This window comes from Pteropus vampyrus, unplaced genomic scaffold, assembly GCF_000151845.1.
Source record: "Pteropus vampyrus isolate Shadow unplaced genomic scaffold, Pvam_2.0 Scaffold11, whole genome shotgun sequence".
Taxonomy (NCBI): Eukaryota; Metazoa; Chordata; class Mammalia; order Chiroptera; family Pteropodidae; genus Pteropus; species Pteropus vampyrus.
Genome location: NW_011888792.1, coordinates 12,909,257 through 12,928,663, shown reverse-complemented (window position 1 = coordinate 12,928,663; position 19,407 = coordinate 12,909,257). Strand labels below are relative to the sequence as shown.

At 35.9% G+C, this 19,407-nt stretch overlaps 1 protein-coding gene and 1 pseudogene across 11 annotated transcripts in view; both read left to right on the top strand.

The window, feature by feature from the left end:
• The window catches only part of TTC37 (tetratricopeptide repeat domain 37), a 76,084-nt gene extending 68,788 nt beyond the window's left edge, over window positions 1–7,296 (top strand). For all 11 annotated transcript variants that reach the window (XM_011378208.2, XM_011378177.2, XM_023523364.1 and 8 more), the window contains 3 exons: window positions 2,884–3,014; window positions 4,735–4,858; window positions 6,528–7,296. In XM_011378208.2, coding sequence (XP_011376510.1) covers window positions 2,884–3,014; window positions 4,735–4,858; window positions 6,528–6,602 — 330 coding nt within the window. In that variant the 3' untranslated portion in view covers window positions 6,603–7,296. The remainder of the gene's footprint in view (window positions 1–2,883; window positions 3,015–4,734; window positions 4,859–6,527) is intronic.
• Window positions 1,072–1,187, top strand: LOC111732078 (annotated as a pseudogene).
• Window positions 7,297–19,407: the final 12,111 nt, after the last annotated feature.

The following is a 19,407-nucleotide window of genomic DNA, read 5'->3' as shown; positions in this document are numbered from 1 at the left end:
GTTTGTTTTTCTTAATACTGGGATGTTAAATCCGACCTGGAATAAAACAATAATAGCAAACATATATAGCCTTTAGCCTATGCTAGGCACTATTATAGTGCTGCACTCATATTAACTGATTTAATATGCACAATAACCCTTTTATAGATGAGGAAATTAGCTTGCAGTTTCATAATACCCATATATACCTGCCCCCCACCCCACAACTACCACCACAAAAGTGTTTCTAAGAACCTTAGTCTGGTTCTGTTATTTACTAACTGAACACTTCAACCAGTGAAGCTGTTTAGAGCCCCCCCCTTTTTTGTTGTTGTTATGAGTGAAGATGATAATACCTGGCTTTGCCTTTTTACAGGATTGTTGTGAATATCAAATGAAATAACATTTACAAATGTATTTGTAAACCTTAAATAAAGCACTATCCAAACCTATTTTGATCTTGTGAATAAGATTTGATACCCAACAATTATTATAAGGAGATGCTATGTTTCTGTGGTAAATAGATGGCATTTTGTAGAGGAGGGGTATATTAAATTAGACTGTTTTATGAGAGGCTGCGGTACGTGTGATAACATGAACAGGATAGTAAACCAAAAGATTCAATTAAGATATTAAATATCAGATTCCAAAGTGAGATATCAAAGCAATTTCTGAAGAAGGTAGAAGACTAATCTATAAGGAAGCTATCAAAGGATTAGAAGAGAGCAGTTGGAGAAGGACTGTAAAGAAATATTTTTGGAGAGTGCTGTTGCCTCACCCATCTCCTCTCCAGCACATTTCCACACAGAGATTCCCACAAAGATGAGGAAGGAAGTGCTGCCAGAGAGCAGGAGGCCTTGATGTGTGACCTCAGAGGTCCTGGAGGCACCTGTCTAGAAGCACACGGACAGGTATCTGGCACATTTTTCAGAAGCCATGGCTCTCCACCTGCTGTGTTAGGACAGAGAAAAAGAGACTTTTAGTGTTTTGGAAAGTGACTTCATGGACGTGGTTCCACAGTGTAGTGGTTAGCACGTCTGCTTTACATGCAGAAGGTCCTGGGTTCGTGCCCCAGTGGAGCCATGGTCCATGGTCTATGGCCATGCCACCCTGAACAAGCCCGATGTCTGATCTCAGAAGCTAATCAGGGTCAGGCCTGGTTAGTACTTGGATGGGAGACCACCCAGGAAGACCAGGTGCTGTAGATATACATAGTAATAGATAATTAAAAACAAAAAAAAAGAAAGTGACTTCATGCTTCTGGGAGAGAATGATTAGCAGTGGGTGAATCCCAAAGGTGGGTAGGAGTATATGCTTAGGTACAAGATGGAGGGAGTGAAGGAGAGTTTCTTTGGCATGAGATCAGCAGCACTCCTAGAGCCTGTGAGAGCTAGGAATGAGTGATGCCAAGTGTGAGAGTAGATTGGTATAGGAAGTCTGTTAGATCCTATCAAGTAGAGCCACTAGTGGAGTGATGGAATCTCAGCAGAGAGGCTTCCAGATTGCTAGAGGATATGAAAAAGATTAAGTGAAATAGAGTGCATTTACCCTGCAGTCGCTGTCATGAAATTCTTAATCATTTGTGAACAAAGGGCCCTGCATTGTTATTTTGCACTGGACCCCATAGATTACATAGCTAGTCCTACAGATAAGAGACCACCCATGAAGTTAGGACTCTCTGATAAAGCCAGGAAAGTCTGGATGAGAAAAACAGCTTTAAATATTAGTCAGGCCTAGAGAGCTAATCATCTTAACACTGGCACCAGTCAAATACAAATGGGCTAACTTTACATGATACTTTATATGAGTTCTTGGAATTTAGAGAGTATATTATAAAAGCAACCAGTGAGAATTTTGTGTTACTATTTTTTTAAAAAAAAACATTAGGAATAATTTTATTAGTATGGGCTCTGCCTTATTTTTTGTGTGTGTGAGATATACTCAAGGTCCCATTGCTCCTATCTTTACAGAAGATGTCTCCCAACCTCTGTTCTATTTTCAAATTCATTATCTTTAAAGCTTTCTCTTTCTTAATTACATGAATTACTATTACCCTTAGTACTCTCAGAGTTTATTGCTTTAATGTATATTCTTTTTATCATTTAGTGTTTGAAATGGACTGTGTGTTGACTCATTATATTAACTTTATTAAAATGTGTATTCTAGCTACCTGTAATTATAAAATCTTGGTTACATTTGCAGTTTTTAATGAAAGATTTTGAATGTATTTTTTTCTTCTTACATAGTTCAGTAGGGTGTTCATTTTATTTTCAGTTACTGTTTCTTAGGAAATACTGATTTGTGTTATTTCTGATTCAGTACATATTATAAGAAATGAATGTTTGCAACCTAAATAATGTATAAATAACTTCACATAGTCTCCATAAAGTTAAATTCTTAAAGCTTTCAGTATTGATGACTTTGATTTGATTTCTTTTTCTCTGATCTGCTTTGCATCTATTTTTCTATATTGAAATTTTATTAGAATATTTTATTTTAGCCTTTCCTCTCTCCTTAGATAATTTTTGAAATGTGGAACTTTATATGTATCACTATCAGTTAAAGAATCATGTTAAATTGAGTTTTGTATATTTGGTAGACTATAGGCTTAGTAACTGATAAGATTTTATTCATCTTGTGTTATAAACTAATGCATGTTTTTTTAGCAAATATTTTTCTGTTTTTTAAGTGATATCTCCTCTTTGAAACCTTCCTTTATCCTGGTATATCGTGTTTTGTAGCTCTTTAAGGACAGGAATCAGATCTTAATCATTTTATAGAATTATGCCATGTAGCATTTACATGGCAACTTGGACAAGTAGGCATTCGGGAAATGAGAGTTGCATTCTTTTAAGGTATACATGTCAAAAGCTTTGATTTGATATTTGTCTTATATTTTTACAGGCTAACATTTCCAATGATCATTGGCCATCCTTGGTTCAAGAAGCTACAACTGAGGCCTTGAAACTTTGCTTTTGTCCACTGGCTGTCCTTTTACAAGCTTTGTTACAATTCAACCGCAAAATGGGGGCAAGGTGAGAAGGACCTTTGTTCATTTTTTTTCTTGAAAATATTTTTTTACTTTTAATCCTTCTAGGAAGCAAAGAAAGATTTAGAATTAGTTTAACAACCTTTGTCATTATTCATATATCTGTATCTACTTGGAAAGGCAGGTTCTAGTAACCCAATAAGGAAGAAGAGAAAGTCTTACATTTGTTTTAAAAAAGTAATTTGGTATGTAGATGTAGAATGTGAGCAGTTTTGCATGACAGCATTTCAAGTGAAGAAGGCCTTGGAGTTTTTGCTCTTTACTGTCGTAGGATGAGCCAACAGTGTAACGTGGATTCTAGAAACAGACAAAACCAAAAAGACTGAAGTTCAAGGCTAGATTGACATAAGTTCTTACAAGGCAATAAGCTATGAAAAGAAGTAATAAATATTGAAAAGACAGTGACATAAATAATATGGGTTTTATATCTAGAAAATCCAGAAGCTTCTCAAATTAAAACATAAAAATTCCAGCAGTCTTTTTATTGGAGAGTGGGGATAGGGTCAGAAATAAATTTGAAGAAAATTACTTATAGGTCATGTAGATGATAAAACAGTAAAGAATATTTCAGTATTCTGAGAATAATATCTAGCTCTAAAGGATATCACACATAACACAAAGCATACATTACTGGAGCAGGATAGGTAGTGTAGACATAGAGCTTAATGCATATAAATATATATAGTAAAGATCACATCAACATCACAAAATAGGAGTGAAGGAAGAATTAAGACCTATGGCTGATCAGGAATTTCAGTGCCATTTATTTATGGCTTTTTTTTTTTTTTTTCTGAGTTCACCAAGAAATGTTTTAGACTATAATTTAAACTTCCCAATGAACTCTTTCTGCTTATTCTCATTGTGGGTTACTTAGAGGACTTCAAACCCCTTTCCCTCATAATCACTATTAGCAACTCATAATTTTTATCTCCACCAAAAATCAGCTTAAATAAGTGTACAGTCTAAGAAAAAAACAGTGCGCTTACTATGTGATCTCTGTGTAAAAGCATCCTCAAGCCAAGTTCTTTAGTTCCTGCTTCAAACCGATGCTACTTATATGATCCTCTTATTCAGCAGTTCTGAGTTGCCACTATTTATGTTGTTTCTACCAGTACAGAAGTTTTTGAAGTAGATGTTAGGAAATTAGGAAAGAAAAAATTAGAACACAGCTGTAAGTCAGCCTGTTGTTACATGGGTTTCCATATTGTACACATTCTTGAAAACATACTAAAAGCCTGATATTACACACTTCGCCTCTAATGTAGATGTTAAGTATTTTTCCTTGTTCCACTTTATCTTCTCTTTGTATTATTTATTGATTGATTTACTGCCTATTTTCAAAAAATATTAGAGGTAGAGCACTCAGGAGTGGTCCTAAAATAGAGGCCTTTTCCTTATTATATTTGGAATGAATCTTAATTTGCTTATCTATAAAATGAGAATAATAACAGCAACCTGCCTTACAAGCTTATGAATATTAAATGTAACCATATATGTAAAACATTGCATAGTACTTACCACATAAAAAACATAATAAAAGTTAACCATTATTATTACCTTTATTGTTATATGAATAAAAAATTCATGAGGTAATCAGCACCACTTCTGCAAAAAAGTGAAAAAGATAATATGTATGTGACTAGTGTATGAAATATTTTATGTTAATTAATGTGCTTTGGACTAAATGTAAATATCTTTTTTCCCAGAGAGACACGGCGACTTTTGGAGAGAGTGGTGTATCAGCCTGGGTATCCCAAATCCATTGTATCAACTGCACGTTGGTACCTGCTGAGACACTTATATGCCAAAAATGATTATGAGCTCATTGATGTAAGTCACTGATTTTATTCAAAATACTTCATGTTGGACCTTTGTTGGAGGAAGAGTGAGGGTGGCTGCCCTGTGCATTGTAAGATGTTTAATAGCATCCCTAACCACTCTAACCACTCCATCCCAGTAGCTCCGTCCTTCTCCCTCTACCCAACTCATGCCAAATGGTACCTGAGATAAAATTGCTCTTGGTTGAGAACCATCTATTTAACCTGTAGGAAATAAATTCTCCTAACGTGCTATGTAGAATAAGAGAAGATAGACAAAGGTGCTATGTGCTGTTTATGACCATTGCAGTGGAGGCAAATAGGTAAATAAGATATATTAGAAGTAGCAAGATTTAACGGGGTGTCCATATTATCTTTAGAAAAGTTATTTTAATTATTCTTGTCTTTTTTATAAAATGCATGTGACAAGTTCTACTCTACTTTTTATGGGATACTCTGCTATCTAAATATATAAACATGTGTATATCTAAAGTGATTTTTAAAAAGGTATATTATGTAAGACATGTATTGGGTTTAGATTCTCATAACTTGAGCCAACAATTTTTAAAACATAATGAAAATTAACGAGAAATATTTTTAAAATCTACAGCATTCGAAATACTATTTGCCTTTTAGTGAAACATATAACATTAAAGAAATATTAATGAAAACAATGCTTGGAGAAAACATATTGCAAACCAAAAAGGAAGAACTTTGTATGAGTGTTGGGAGACAGTTCACCATGGGTCTCTTGTAGTTCTCAATATCTTATGAGCAGAGGGTCTGACCACTCTTTGTTCCAGACTGTCTTTCAAGGATGTGTGCATAGTGACAGCCTTAAGAGACAGGGATAAGTGTCTTCCTCCAGAGCAAAGGGTAGACCTGTTTACTGCCCATTATAAATGACTCAAATCTCCTAGGCTCAGGGTTTCCTTCTTGTAATGTACCCACCATGTATGTAGGAAACTATATGTGTCCATCCATGTCACCCCTGTGAGACTCAGAGGGCAAGGACAAATATGTTGATGCTCATGCTGTTTGCTGTACCATGAGTAATAAAGACCTTTGTCTCTGACCCCAGGAGTCCTGTGTCTTCTGGCAGTGTACATGAAATTGTGGCAGGCTAAATTGTTAGCTTGCAAGTAGAGAAAAATCTCAGACTCTTCACAGTGTTTGAAAATGAACAACCAAAAAACGTTTTAATAATTGAATGATCAACTGAAATTAAATCTTCTAGTTTATGTAATTGGTGAAAATCATGGAAAGTTTCTTGAAAGAGCTGAGAATATAGAGCCTTGATCCTAAGCTGCGGTTTTAAAGGAGAGCAATGTCATTTGGATGGGTCTGTGCATAAAATGGTCTTTTTGGGTAAGGAGTTAGAGGTGACAGTATTGTAAACAAAGCTGCCAAACAAAGCTTTTAATTTCATACAGTGCTGACAGTGGTAACAATCAAAATGTTGGCATCTATACGAATTGGGTATTTGAATAAATTTTTCTTATCTGATGTTAGCTTTGGCTGAACAATTTATTTCAGCAAAAATGACTGAAGGATTGCTCATAGTCACTTTTTCTTGTGTAGCTTGAAATTGCTTACTGCTCTTTGCCAAACTTGGCTTCTATGAATCTAAATATAGATATTGTTAATGAACAAAATACTAACCTGTATGTGATTTCCCACAGGTGCTGGTAAATAATGCTAAAACTCATGGAGATACAAGAGCATTGGAACTGAATCAAAAATTGTCCTCACAATAACAGTGCATTTTTTATAATAAGCAAGCAAAGAAACAGCTATTAGAAAGAATGAAATAATGAATCAAGACTTTTCCTCAAAGCAACATTTTTTAAAACTGTATTATTCATTCCTTTTTTAAATCTAAAGATGTTTAAGTTCTTAAACTACAGATTTGATTTTCCATAAACTCTTAATGTAACTTTCACCTGAAAAACAGCTTTGATTTTGAGAAGTCCGTAGTGAAAGGAAAAACCATAATTCCCTTAGTTCTTTAACTCTTATTTGTAAACCATTATTTTCTCCATTTTTACATGGTACACAATTGGATTTTTTTTGGTGATCCCTTAGAATAAAGCCTTAATAGCCATTTTCATAATATGGAAAAGCAAGTTAGCACAATGCAAAATTTAATTCCTTCTTTGAATTTTAGAGTTCAGCAGACCAACTCATCATAAAATCCAAATAATCTTATAACCTGTTTTATTAGTGGTTCATCTCAGATTCTTTTGAAGAAGCACGATGGTGAGTCTTAGACTGCTAATGAATGTGTTCATATAATTCAAGAAGCTCAAGTGTGTGGCTGCCTTTAAAAAAATGGAAAATTTTGGAAAATAATGCTTATAATATTTAATCGATCTTGTAATTCCTTCAATTATGATGAAAAGACTTGAACTTTCTAAAATAAAAAACCAGTGTCTTGTTTTCTTTATAGTATCAATATCACTATCATTTTTAAATTTTGAATTTTAAAACTTGAGAGCATTTACCTATTTTATTTCATTTTTTTTTCAAAAAGCCCTTTATATATTTGAAGAAATTGTATGTCACTTACTTTGGATTTGTGTTTTAAAAAACATTTTCAGACATTAACATATTTATTGTACAAAAATCTGTGATTTTATAATTTATGCAGTTTTTCTGAACCAGCAGGTTCACAATATTACTTTATGAAATAATATAAATTGATAATATTCTGTTATTAAAATTTACTTCAGAGGTTAATCTATGGAACTAACTGTAATTTGATGAATTCCCATATTTGGCTGAATATTGTCATTCAGATCTGTACATTCAAAATATTTAAGGATAAGGGGCCTAGGACTCTGCATCTTAAGGGCATGCCTAAGAGATTCTAATGTCCATTCAGGTTTGTGAACCACTGGAGTAATCCAGTGATGATTCTTCTCTTTACTTGTTTCTTTAACAAGGTCAAGCAACTTGCCACTTCTCTGCCCACTTCTTCCTTATCCTCACAGAGTCGAAGTGATTCAGTGCTTTAACAGTCTGGCCCACAGACTTAGCCTGATTTGCATTACAAAAGGCTGCCTGTCCTGGTACCCATGCTCTCCTGCTTCCCCAGGAAAGCTCTTTAGCCCTTACCTCCAGAACATATTGTTTCCATCTGCTTAAATGCTTAGGATTCGGTTCTAGTTCTCCATCTGCTTTCTGGGGAGTCATTTACTTCACAAGGTAACTTTTACCTACTGTGTGGACTTGGTTAGCCTTTGCTCTAGGCCTTTTGACTATGTTTCCTAGTTTTGGCCTCCGGGGATCTCAGACCCAGGTTTTCTAGAAGGGAAGTTTAGAAAACACCTTATTAATACTATCTCAGGTAATTATTTTTTGCATGGATGTATACACATCCTCTTGTTTGTTGCTGTGTCTTCAAATTACTGCCCAGTTACTGTGAACCTCAGATCATTCCTAACCATATATTTTTTTAGAGCTTACTTTGTGCCAGACCTATGCAACATGTTTTTAAACATTGTCATTTAATCCTAGTTAGTAAAGGAGAGTGATGCTCAACAGTGTGCTTAAAGCAAAGAAAATTCCAAATTCTAAGTGAATCAGTGTTATAGATTCTAGGAACTTTAAAAGTACATAGCTTAATTTGAGAAATTATATGAAATGTTATTTCCTGAAGTACTAATATTTAGCATTTATATTATGTATTTTATTATTTTTGTTAGATTTTTTGAGAATTACAATACACTTTCTGCTAATTTTTATCTACCATTTGGCTATTATTGATTAATGCTGTACTCTTTTCACTTTATAAAATGAGTTGATCAACTCCCTTTAACGTGAGAATCTACATAGAACAAGATTGGACAGAAATACACAGGTTTCTGTACATTAAGAGAATTAAAAGATATTATTTGAAACAGTGTAAAACATTAATTAGGTAAATATGATATGTAATATGTGGATAGGAAAAGATACGTATTATTTTTTTACTTTAGAAAGATAACATTTGTGTATCAGATACAAGTACAATAATCTTTCCATATATATATTTAAGACTATAGAGATAAAGTAAAAAGTCACAAAATTCTCTTTAGAGTATATGCCTCATTTTTTTGGTTTAGAAAATATAGTCACTACGCTCTGTTGCACCTAAAGACAACTCACGGTGTCCAGCTGTCCTATGCTGTGTAATGATGAGTTTCTCTTTCTCTGGCTGGTTAGAATAGGAACTTTTCAAATAGCAGCATTTTAATTTTTATTTTCCTTAACCAATTGGCTTCCCCACTTAAAATTTTTTTATAGATGCTAAATTATCTTTAGATCTCAAAATGTTTTGAAGAAACTTAAGAATAGTGTCTCTAACAAACAGCTATTATGAAACATTTGAAGTATTTTTTTCTTATGTTTTGAATTTAAGATTGAAAGTACCTATTTGTTTTAGTGAAGGGAAATGCTGCCAGGAGAGGGATGATTAAATTGGTGTATCCATTGAAAGAAGGGTTGTATTCCATATTACATCACTGGATTGTTGAAACACTTTGCATATCGATCTCTCCTCAGTTTGAATCAGTACTAAAGTTCATTTGGGCTTCATGCTTCACCACACGCTTTCCCTGTGTATAATACTTATTATAAAAACATGTTTAAATTATATTAACTTTTCCAGAGAGAAGATGGGTTATGAAAAAAAATACTTATTTTGCCATTTCTGCTTGTGGTGGGCAGAGTAATGGCCCCCAAAGATGTTCATCCCCTCATCCCACAATTTGTGAATGCATGGCAAAAGGGACTGTACAGATGCGATTGAGGGTATGGACCTTGAAAGTGGGAGATTATCTGGGTAGACGCAATTTAATCACAAGTTTTTAAAAGTGGAGAGCCTTTCAGAGAGAGAGAAATGACAACAGAAGGTCAGAGAGATTCCACATTGCTAGCTTTGAAGATTTAATAAGGGCAGTCTCCAGAAAATGAAAAAAAAAAAAAAAAACAAGGAAACTATGTCCTATGGAGATTCCAGAAATCTTCCAGAGTCAGCTCTGCTGACTCCTTGTGTGTAGTCTGGTGAGACCCATGTAGGAATTCTGACTTAGAGAACTGTAAAATAATACATTTATATTGTTTTTAAGCCACCAAGTTTTGAGTAATTTGTGTTGCAGCAGAAGAAAAATTAGTACATTGCTCATTGTGTATCTGTTAAAATGAATATACATTCCTTTCGATTCAAATTTCACCAGATCACTGAAAATGGGGAACATCATCTAAATTGTTGCCAACAAAAGGGTCATCAGATTATTAAAAATGGTTACTGTGAAAATATGCCAAAAGCACTTGACTAAGAATGTGGCTCTTCATTTCTGTAATAATATCTGAACTATTCTCACTCAACTTGCTCCTTAGAGCCCAGTATCACCAACTTCATTGAGTAAGTACTTCATTCCAATTGTTTTTAAAAGAATCTGCATTAAATTATATTTACAGAACCTGTGGTATGTTTCAGACTTTCAATGTTGAATGAATATGTGACTGGATATGCCTTATCTCTTGGCCTTTAGATTTAATGTGATTGTAAAATCAAAGCCTGAAGCTAGACTTCTAAGGGCTGCATTCTATTCTAAAGTCACTAAAGTTTTCTAAGTCCAAAGTGAGCTGAAGCAAAATACTGGAATAAACTGCTTGGTGCAGAATCTATGAAGCTACATCTCTGGTTTCTACTGAACGGCCTCTCCCCACTCCCACCTTAGGGTAAAGCACCTTTCCAAAGAGATCTCTACTGTAGACAGGTAGATAATCAGTTGTAGATACTAAGATCCTGAGGAGAGTAGACCTACACTGTTTTCATAGAAGCCAGCAACTGTGAATGGACGAATGTAATTACATGTGCCTGCTACACTGCTACATGCCAGATATCCTTCATTCAGAAAGATCACCCACATTAAATAAAATATGCACATTGTTTGATTATCCGACTCCCAAGTGGCTTAAATAGCTTGAGTTTCTAAGACTCCACCTTTTTAATGTCAATTCCTTTCCTTCAATCAGACAAAATATGTTCATTGTTTAATCTCTATGGAGAAAAAATGCTGCATAATTTATATTTTTTTTAAGAAAACCACTATAAACTAGTTTAAAAATTCTCATCTTAATTGTTCTGTTCAATTTAATAGATTAAGAAAGAGAAAATAATGTACCGGTAATCTATATAGAAAGATTATTTTCTGGCTTCAGAAGTTTGGAAATTAGCCTGGAAAGAAATGTCTGTCTCTGGGCACGGAAGAAAAGCCAGATGGAGCAGAAGGTTCTTCATGTGGAAAGAAGGAGGTTAGAGAGAAAATGCACTGCTGAGAAGGCAAATTTATTTTGTCATATGCCGCTTCAGTAGGGGAAATAAATACATTTCTGAATTGCCAGAGGCCAGCCCTATGGTGCCTCAGAACAAGTGCTATGAATATGGTTGGAAGGCTTTTCTGTCTAACTAGGCTCAGAATATTTACTTGCTAACTCACTAGACCCAAATTTACAGTAGGCAGTGGTGAATACTTGCAAACGTTGAGAAATGTGCAGGCAGCAATTTTGTGCATATTAAGTAGCTTCTAAGGAAGCCCAAGTAGGATCTAGCATTGCAGAGAATCTTGGTACTGTACCCCTAGCTTCGGCAGAGTAGTTTTTTGTGCTTATAAGGTAGTAATCATTACCAAGGCCTCAGCAACCAAGGACTTGCAGGGATAACTTGAATGCCAACTCTGTGCCAAGCTGTTTACAGTGTTACCTCATTTAATTCTCCCATTTTTTACAGTAGATAGCCTTATTTTACAGACAAAAAGTTCAAAGAGTCGCTCTTCTAAAATTATCTTTATTAGGCAAACAGAATGTAAATGAATTGAAGTGTATGTCTTGGGACCGACTCAGCTGTCCTAGCAAGGTGTATTCTGATGCTACCCGTTACCTGGTGCTAGTATCTGAATTCTAGGAAGAACCTTAGGAGGAAGGGAACCTCCTCCAAAGGACTAACTTTGCAAATTTATTATTTTTTCCCAGTTTTATTTGCACATCTAAACCTATGCAATGATAAAAAAAAACTACCCTAGTTAGATTTTGAATTTGATAGACGCTAAGGCCAACGAACTAATTGTTCGTTGAACTAATTGTTTTAGTCAATCCTGGATAACATCACAAGCTCTGGCCCTTGGTTTTCCCTTTGACTTTTCTAACCTCTCTCACATCAACTTTTGGCCTTCCTGTGTCTTAGTACCTAGCACTTCCTTGGTTTGGGAAGAGCTTGCTCTTCTTGGTTATCAACTAATTTCTACAGAGAAGATAGTCGTTACCAGATCATGGGTTTGCGTTTGTTTCATTTTGAGGATATTATGTTGGTGGTGTGAATACTTAAAAGCCTTTCTGTGCTAAGCATGGGATTTAGGCTTAAAGACTAGATAGAGTCCTTGGTGTAGGAGTTGTTTTGGGTTGCGGGAGTGGGTTCGTCCAGCTCCATTCACATGCCTCCAGGTAGGCGACTCCCCCTTGGAGCCCATCCCTGGATGTTTCCCTTGTGAATGTGGCGCATTACTTTTTTGGAGAAGCATCTGGTAGTTGGATACTAATGGCTTTAACTGGGCAGTAATGCCTACTGCGTTTACTTTGATAGCCAGGAGGAAATACGCATCACTGGACAATGGCATCAGCACCTCCCCCACCTTCAGTCAGTGTCCATAATGTTTCATCTACTGTCAGCCTCCCTCCTCAGAGACAATAGAAAAAAAGGCTTTTAAAATAGAGGAATATTTCCTCATTATAATTTTGTTCCAGGAGAAATCTATATTATGCATTTCTTTCTGCTTTCTTCCATTGCTAGAATTATTGCAAGCCAAAATATTTCTTCTCATATATAGTAAAAGGACCTTTTTGACCTCAAATATTTTCAGATACTGATCTCAATCAGAGTTGAATAAGAGTACCGTAGAATTTGTCTTTCCCATAAAATTCGAAAGCTCTTTATTATTATTATTCAGTACCATTTATCAGACACAGCATTAGATGGTCTACTTATATTTAGAGAAACAGCAGAATGTTTAAGAGCAGTTCTCTGGACTTGATAAGTTCAAATCTTGGCTCTGTCTCCTAGCAGTGAAACCTTACATAAATTACTAATATCTCTGCCTCAGTAATAGGCTTCTGTTTAGATCAGGAGTCCCTAACAACCCTGCCGCAGACCAGTACTGGTCAGTGGCCTGTTAGAAACTGGGCCTCACAGCAGGAGGTGAGCAGTGAGCAAGTGAGCGAAACTTCATCTGTCTTTGCAGCCGCTCCCCAGCACTAGCATCACCACTTCAGCTCCACCTTAGATCATCAGACATTAGATTCTCATAGGAGCACCTGTCGAAAAGGTTGGGGACCACTGGTTTAGAATAGTGAATGAGTTAATCCAGGCAGAGTGCTAAGAGCAGTCTCTGATATCTATTAATAGCTCAAGTGTTTTTCTAATTCCAGTAATGTACAAGATAGGTATTGTTTTCTGCCATTTTAAGATAAGAGAACTGAAAGAACATACATGACGTAAAAGAACATACAAAGTCCCACAGTGCCTGGGTGTCACTGGTTTTCAACTCGGGTAGGTCAGACCTCAAAACTCCTCAAGACTTCTCAGCATAGAAGTTTGGATTATTTTTCTGTTTTCTAAGTCAGTGTCTTTTGGAGCTGTAAAAGGACTTGGTTTATGACATACTGCTGAGCACATATTTTACTTAAAAGCATTTATCGCATGTGTAAGTATCTTCTAAAAATGAAGTAGCAGAACTCTACCAAGAAATGGGGATTATGGAAATTTGGTCTATGGAGTTATAAAATTTCATGACTGTATATTAAGGGAAAGATTTGAAATAACAACTTTATCATGTGACTCTAATCTGGGGAGGGAAACACCAAACTGGGTAGGGGCCAAAATAGCCTAATATTTTCCTGGCAACAATCCTACCTCTTTCTGGGAGGGCTCATCTTTGCATCTGAGGAGATGCAGCACCTTTATTTTATGGCTTGGAAAGGCAGTCAAGAAAGCACTTATAACAGTTCCCTACTGAGTTGTGTAATACAACCAACTTTTGAGTTTACATTGTACGACGGAGTCAGTAGGTGGAGATCTAATGGTAGGTCTTAAAGCATTACCGGTAGAACTCCACGTTGATTGCTGACATCATCTGCTAGCAGGAGCTCTCAGAGAAGCCTGAAACCTTTAAATGATGATACTCCTACTTCCCTGCTGTCTCCACATACTCACCTAGGGACTTCAAGGTTCCTCTTCTGCCTGTCCCTTCAGTGTTAGGTGTCTTCAGGGTTCTTCCCTAGTCTCTGTTTCTTACTGTAGTTTTCATGTCCCCCACCCCCACCCCACCCAACCCCAGGGAATTCCTTCCTCACCTGTAACTCCCAACAACCATTTCTATGCAAAATCCTCAATTCAGATCTTTCTCTAATGATCTAGGTCCTAATCTCTCTCCCACTAGCCACCAGACACTTCCATTTTGACATCCCATAGAGACCTCAAAATCAGTTAGTTTAAAACTGAGCTCATTATCTTCTTTCTCTTGCGTCATCTCCCTCCTTTCCCAGCCAAATTTGCTTCTCCCACTGTGTCTGTATTCTATTGCCCACATTACAATCAGAGAGATCTCTCTAAAATGCAAATCTGATGTCACTTTCTATTTAAAATCCTTTAAAGGCTAGTCTGGGCACCTGAAGACAAAGCCCAAGCTCTTCAGCATGAGTTATAAGGCCCTTTGTGATCAGATACCCACTCCCCCTAAGTTCTCCAGCCTTCTCTCGCACTATTTACCTCCCCCAATCTTCCTTCTCTACCTCCACCACACATCCTTTAGGTTCTGACCATATTGATCATTTTGTAATTCCTGGATGTGTTCCATTCTTTGGGCTTCCAGGCCTTTGCTCAGGCTGCTCCATCCGATTGAGCCCCACCTCTGCCAATCTAGTCCCCCTTGCCCTTGGCTAATGTCTACTTCTACTTTAGAGGTGTCTATTTAGATAGCCCTTCTTCTGGAAGACCCCTCTGCCTGATCCCCCGTATTTTTGCTAAATGCCTCTCTCAGGTGCTCTCATCACACCCTTTATTTCCACACGTGTTTGCAAGTTTAATTGTTGGTCTTTTCCAGTAGGCTATAAGTTCCTGAAGGGCAGGGTCCACGTTTACTTTGTTCAGTATTGTATTCCCAGTGCCTAGCACATGAATGAATAGAGCTTGCAAAGGTATAAAAAGTAGTATCTCACAAAAGTTGGTAAAAACATATGTGTGTATATATATTTTGTAGATCAAGTTTTTCCTTCTTGGTGTTTTTGGATGCTCCTTGCTGCTATTATGGTGACACCAATAGATGTGAGCAGATGTTTGGTAAGTTTCTGTAGAAGAGGAGAGAGTTGTTGGTGTCCAGGGCAACTGGAGATACAATCACTTTGACTTTGGGCCGTATTCCTGTCCTGGCTCTCAGGTGGCGAGTGTATCTACTTCTCAGTGGTGCTGAGAAGGCAGTTACCTGTGTAGCATAAGGTGAGAGATTTGTCCTTTATATTCAGTGAGGAAGCAAAAATACTTTGAACATTATCATTTGGTCTTCAGTGTAAATAATTTCACATGATTTTCTCCAAAAGAGCAGGTTTTGATAAGAGGAAAGAAATGGCAGAAAATGCTGGGAGGTGGCAGGACCCTTGAACTATCAAAGCTTGCTTAGATGGTGTTTGTGCCTAAAGAGGACTATCTTAGATATTTTAACATTTGCCTCAAGTCTGCAGGGTGGATCGGATTGCAGATTCTATCATGCTCAAACATCCTCTTGCATTTGTGGAGAAAGAAGTCTGATATTTCCCAACGGATTAAGTATTGTTGTTTGGTATAAAGTGCTATGAATCTCTAGAGAGATCGTTCATCCTTGTCATCTTTTTGGATCCATGGCAAAATAAATACAAAGAGAGGGAGGTCCAGTGCTCTCCTGGTATCTGAGCAGAGATGAATTTACTATGAAACAATGGCCCTTGAACTTCAGGGTCCTCACATGTGAGTCCTAGCAATGTGTTTATAAGGTGGTTGTAAAATTTATGGAAGTAAGACATTTCGATTACAATAAGGTCATTGATTAAAACCACTGTCTCGCTCTCACTTCCCTTGATATCAGGTGCCCCTGGGGTGGCTTTTCTCTTTAGCTCTAGCTAAAGAGAAGTTGAGTTGGGGATGCATTTGGGTTAGAGGGACGTTGTGCACAGTCACTTCTGTATGGAGTTAAGTTGCTGCTGTCCTGAGGTAGCAATGGCTTCCAAGAATATTCCTATAGGATATATACACATCAGGATAGGATGTCAACAAATCAAAACTCCATAAGCTTTAGGCCATACAAAACCTAGATCCACCATCTCACTAGGCATAGTTCTCAGGCCATCTAGAGTCTGTGTAAACCTGTGAACACCCCAGCTTGGGATGCCAAGCAAGAGAACCCTGACAGAGGATCTTTTGGTCCTCTACTCGCTTGCATTACATTCAGGTCTCCATGGTGCTACCCTGTCAACACCAATGAGAGACCCATTCTGGGAAAGCTTTTGCCTTGATCCTGCACTATTATTTTAATTACATTTTAGTTTGGAGCATTTTTGCTTATAAGGAAAAAATGTATCAGCATTCCCCACCCCACCACACTTGTTATATGTCCTTGCTACTTTTGTAGCTGTGTCTGTAGAGTAAAAAATAGGCCTGAGTGAGATGCCTTGGCCCTTGGTCTGTGTGAATTCCTAATTTAAACCTTCCTACAATTATGTATTTGGTTGATTACAAAGAATTACTCTTTCAACCTAACAGTATATTTATTGTGGTAGTTTTTAAAAATATGTTTTTAGGAGAAACAAAAATATTGTGTTGTAATAATGTAAAAGCATTAATAAATGGTTAATGTAGAAAAAAATTCTTCATAATCTAACACTGCTAAGTTTGTTATAAATTATTACCTATTTTGTATGTTGTAGATTGTATATTGTGTTTAACTTGTTATAAAATGTGTTTTTTTTTTTTGACACAAGTGGGATCATATCCATATTGCTTCAAAACTTGCTTTTTTCATCTAACAATGTGTCTTAGATATCTTTCTGTATTCTTTTTAAAGGCTAGATAGCATTTTTGTCTGGCAACATCTTTAACTTAATCATTATTCCTTATATTTGGGTTGTTTTCAGGTTTTTATTTTTTCCTATAACTAATGGGGCTGTAATAAGCATCTTATATATATCTTTGCACACTTTACAAGCTTTTTCCCCCATAATATAAATTTCTAGTAGAAATTTGGAATTGCAGGGTCAAAGGATATATACATATAAAAATGTTAATAGACGTTTATAAATTGCCCTCTAAGTCATAGCCCCACTTAATAGACTCACCAGTAATATATGGGGGTGGACATTTCTTTACACCCTTGGCAACCCAGTATTATCCATCACTTCAATGTTTGTCAATCTGAAAATGATAGCTAAGGATTCTTTTTATTTTTATTTCTTTGGTAGGTTAAATGTCTTTTTATATCTTCATTTATTTTTGTACTTTTTTGTGGCTAGCCTGTTCACATTCTTTTCCCATTAAAAATTTTTATTTTATTTATTTATTTATTTTTAGAGTTTATTTTTTAAATTTTTTAATTTATTTTTTTTTATGGTGATATTGATTAATGAAATCCGGTAAGTTTCAGCTGTACACTTTAACAGTAAGGCATATATACACTTACATTGTATGTTCACCTCTCATAGTTAGATTTCTTTCTGTCACCCCATATTTGACCCTTTTACCCTATCTACCCCGCTACCCTCTGGTAACCACTAATCTATTATCTATGTCCATGAGTCTCTGTTTGTTTGTCCTGTTTGTTTGTTACTTTTAGGTTTAAAAATATTTATTTATTATTATTTCCTTATTTACTTGTAAGATTTGGAGTTCCTTGGGATATTATCCCATTATCCTATTATGACACTTGATTGCAAAGGACACTCACTTGCTATTACATTTTAAACTCTTAAATTCAGCTATGAAAATTTCTTGAAATATAGTCAATGATGCTATGTGTAAATTAATAAAAATAAATAGAGATGTTTTTACAGCTAAAAAATTAGAAAGATAGGCATTGGCCAATAACTTATTGAGAGATAAGTTTGTTCTTTATTGGGGAAAAAGTTTTCATTATTGTTCCCTAAACCAAGATGGAGCCCACATCTGAAGCAGAGGTCCCTTTGCCAAGTTTACAAGAAGCTCTATGATTAGAAATTAGACCTTGTTTTAGTGGATGGTGTGCAACATGAAAAGTTTTTCTTGATTTTACTGCCTAATATCAGGCTCTACATTTAACATTTATATCTAGAAATGCTAGAAATATTTTAATTTTATAGGAAACTAATCAGTGTTTCTGAAGTGCTTTTGAATTTACCACCTAGATTAAATCATGTTGAATGTTTTTCTTGGAATTTGTTTCCTCTTGTTTTGTATGAGTTAGCTCTTAGTTGCTCATAATTCTGATATTGAGTACAATAAATCAATATTTTAAATATGCACAAGTTATACTGGCTATAAATACTGGAATTGTTAGAAAATAAAAACCTCTGGGTCAGAAGTTGCAAATCAACAGCCCATTGACTGTAACTCCCCAGTAGACATTCCCTCATTGGTTAAGAACTATTTTGGACTACAGTCATCCCTTGGTATCCTTGGCAAAGGTGGGGAGGAATGGTTCCAGGACCCACATCACCCATGCCCATTCCCACAGATGCCCAAATCCTTGGATGCACAAGTCCATTCTATAAAATGGCATAGCATTTGCATATAGCTTTCAGGAGAGTGTGCCTGCACATTATTTTCATGGATTCAGCATAGTGCTTGCTGTAAGGTGAATTCAAGTTTTGACTTTTGGAATATTGTGGGATTTTTTGGGGTGGGGTGGGGTGGGGGGCAATGTTTTCTATCCACAGTTGGTTGAATCTGCTGATGCAGAACTCATGGACACAGAGGGCCAGCTGTAGTTTTTGATGCTTATAAATGGAGAGGTTTCCTATAAAACCCAGATTTCTGGTTTCTCTTGAAAAATGAATTTTGGGATGATACATATATATATATCATCCATCATTCTGAAAAAATGATATATATATATATACACACACATATATATATGTTAATAATGAACTGGAACTGCATAGTGGCTATCTTCAGACAGGGTAAGTTGTCTCCAATTTGCCACAGTTCCTGCTATTCTTTAATATATTACACAAAACCTGCTGTACTCATTTGGTTAACATTATGTAGACTGCTTTTTTTTATTTGTAGGTAAATAAAAATATTAATATATAAAAATAACCTAATTTTTTCATTAATAAATTAATGAAAACCTCACAAAGCTTCATTGCTTTATTTGTGTTTCTGGTACATTCATCTCCTTAAAAAGGTGGTAAGAAATACAGAGACATTTGAAGCATTAAATATCCCAGAGATATTAAATTTCTTCCCAACTTTTACCAACAAACCCTTCATTGACTGGTGAAAAAGAGGATGACAGGAAAGTT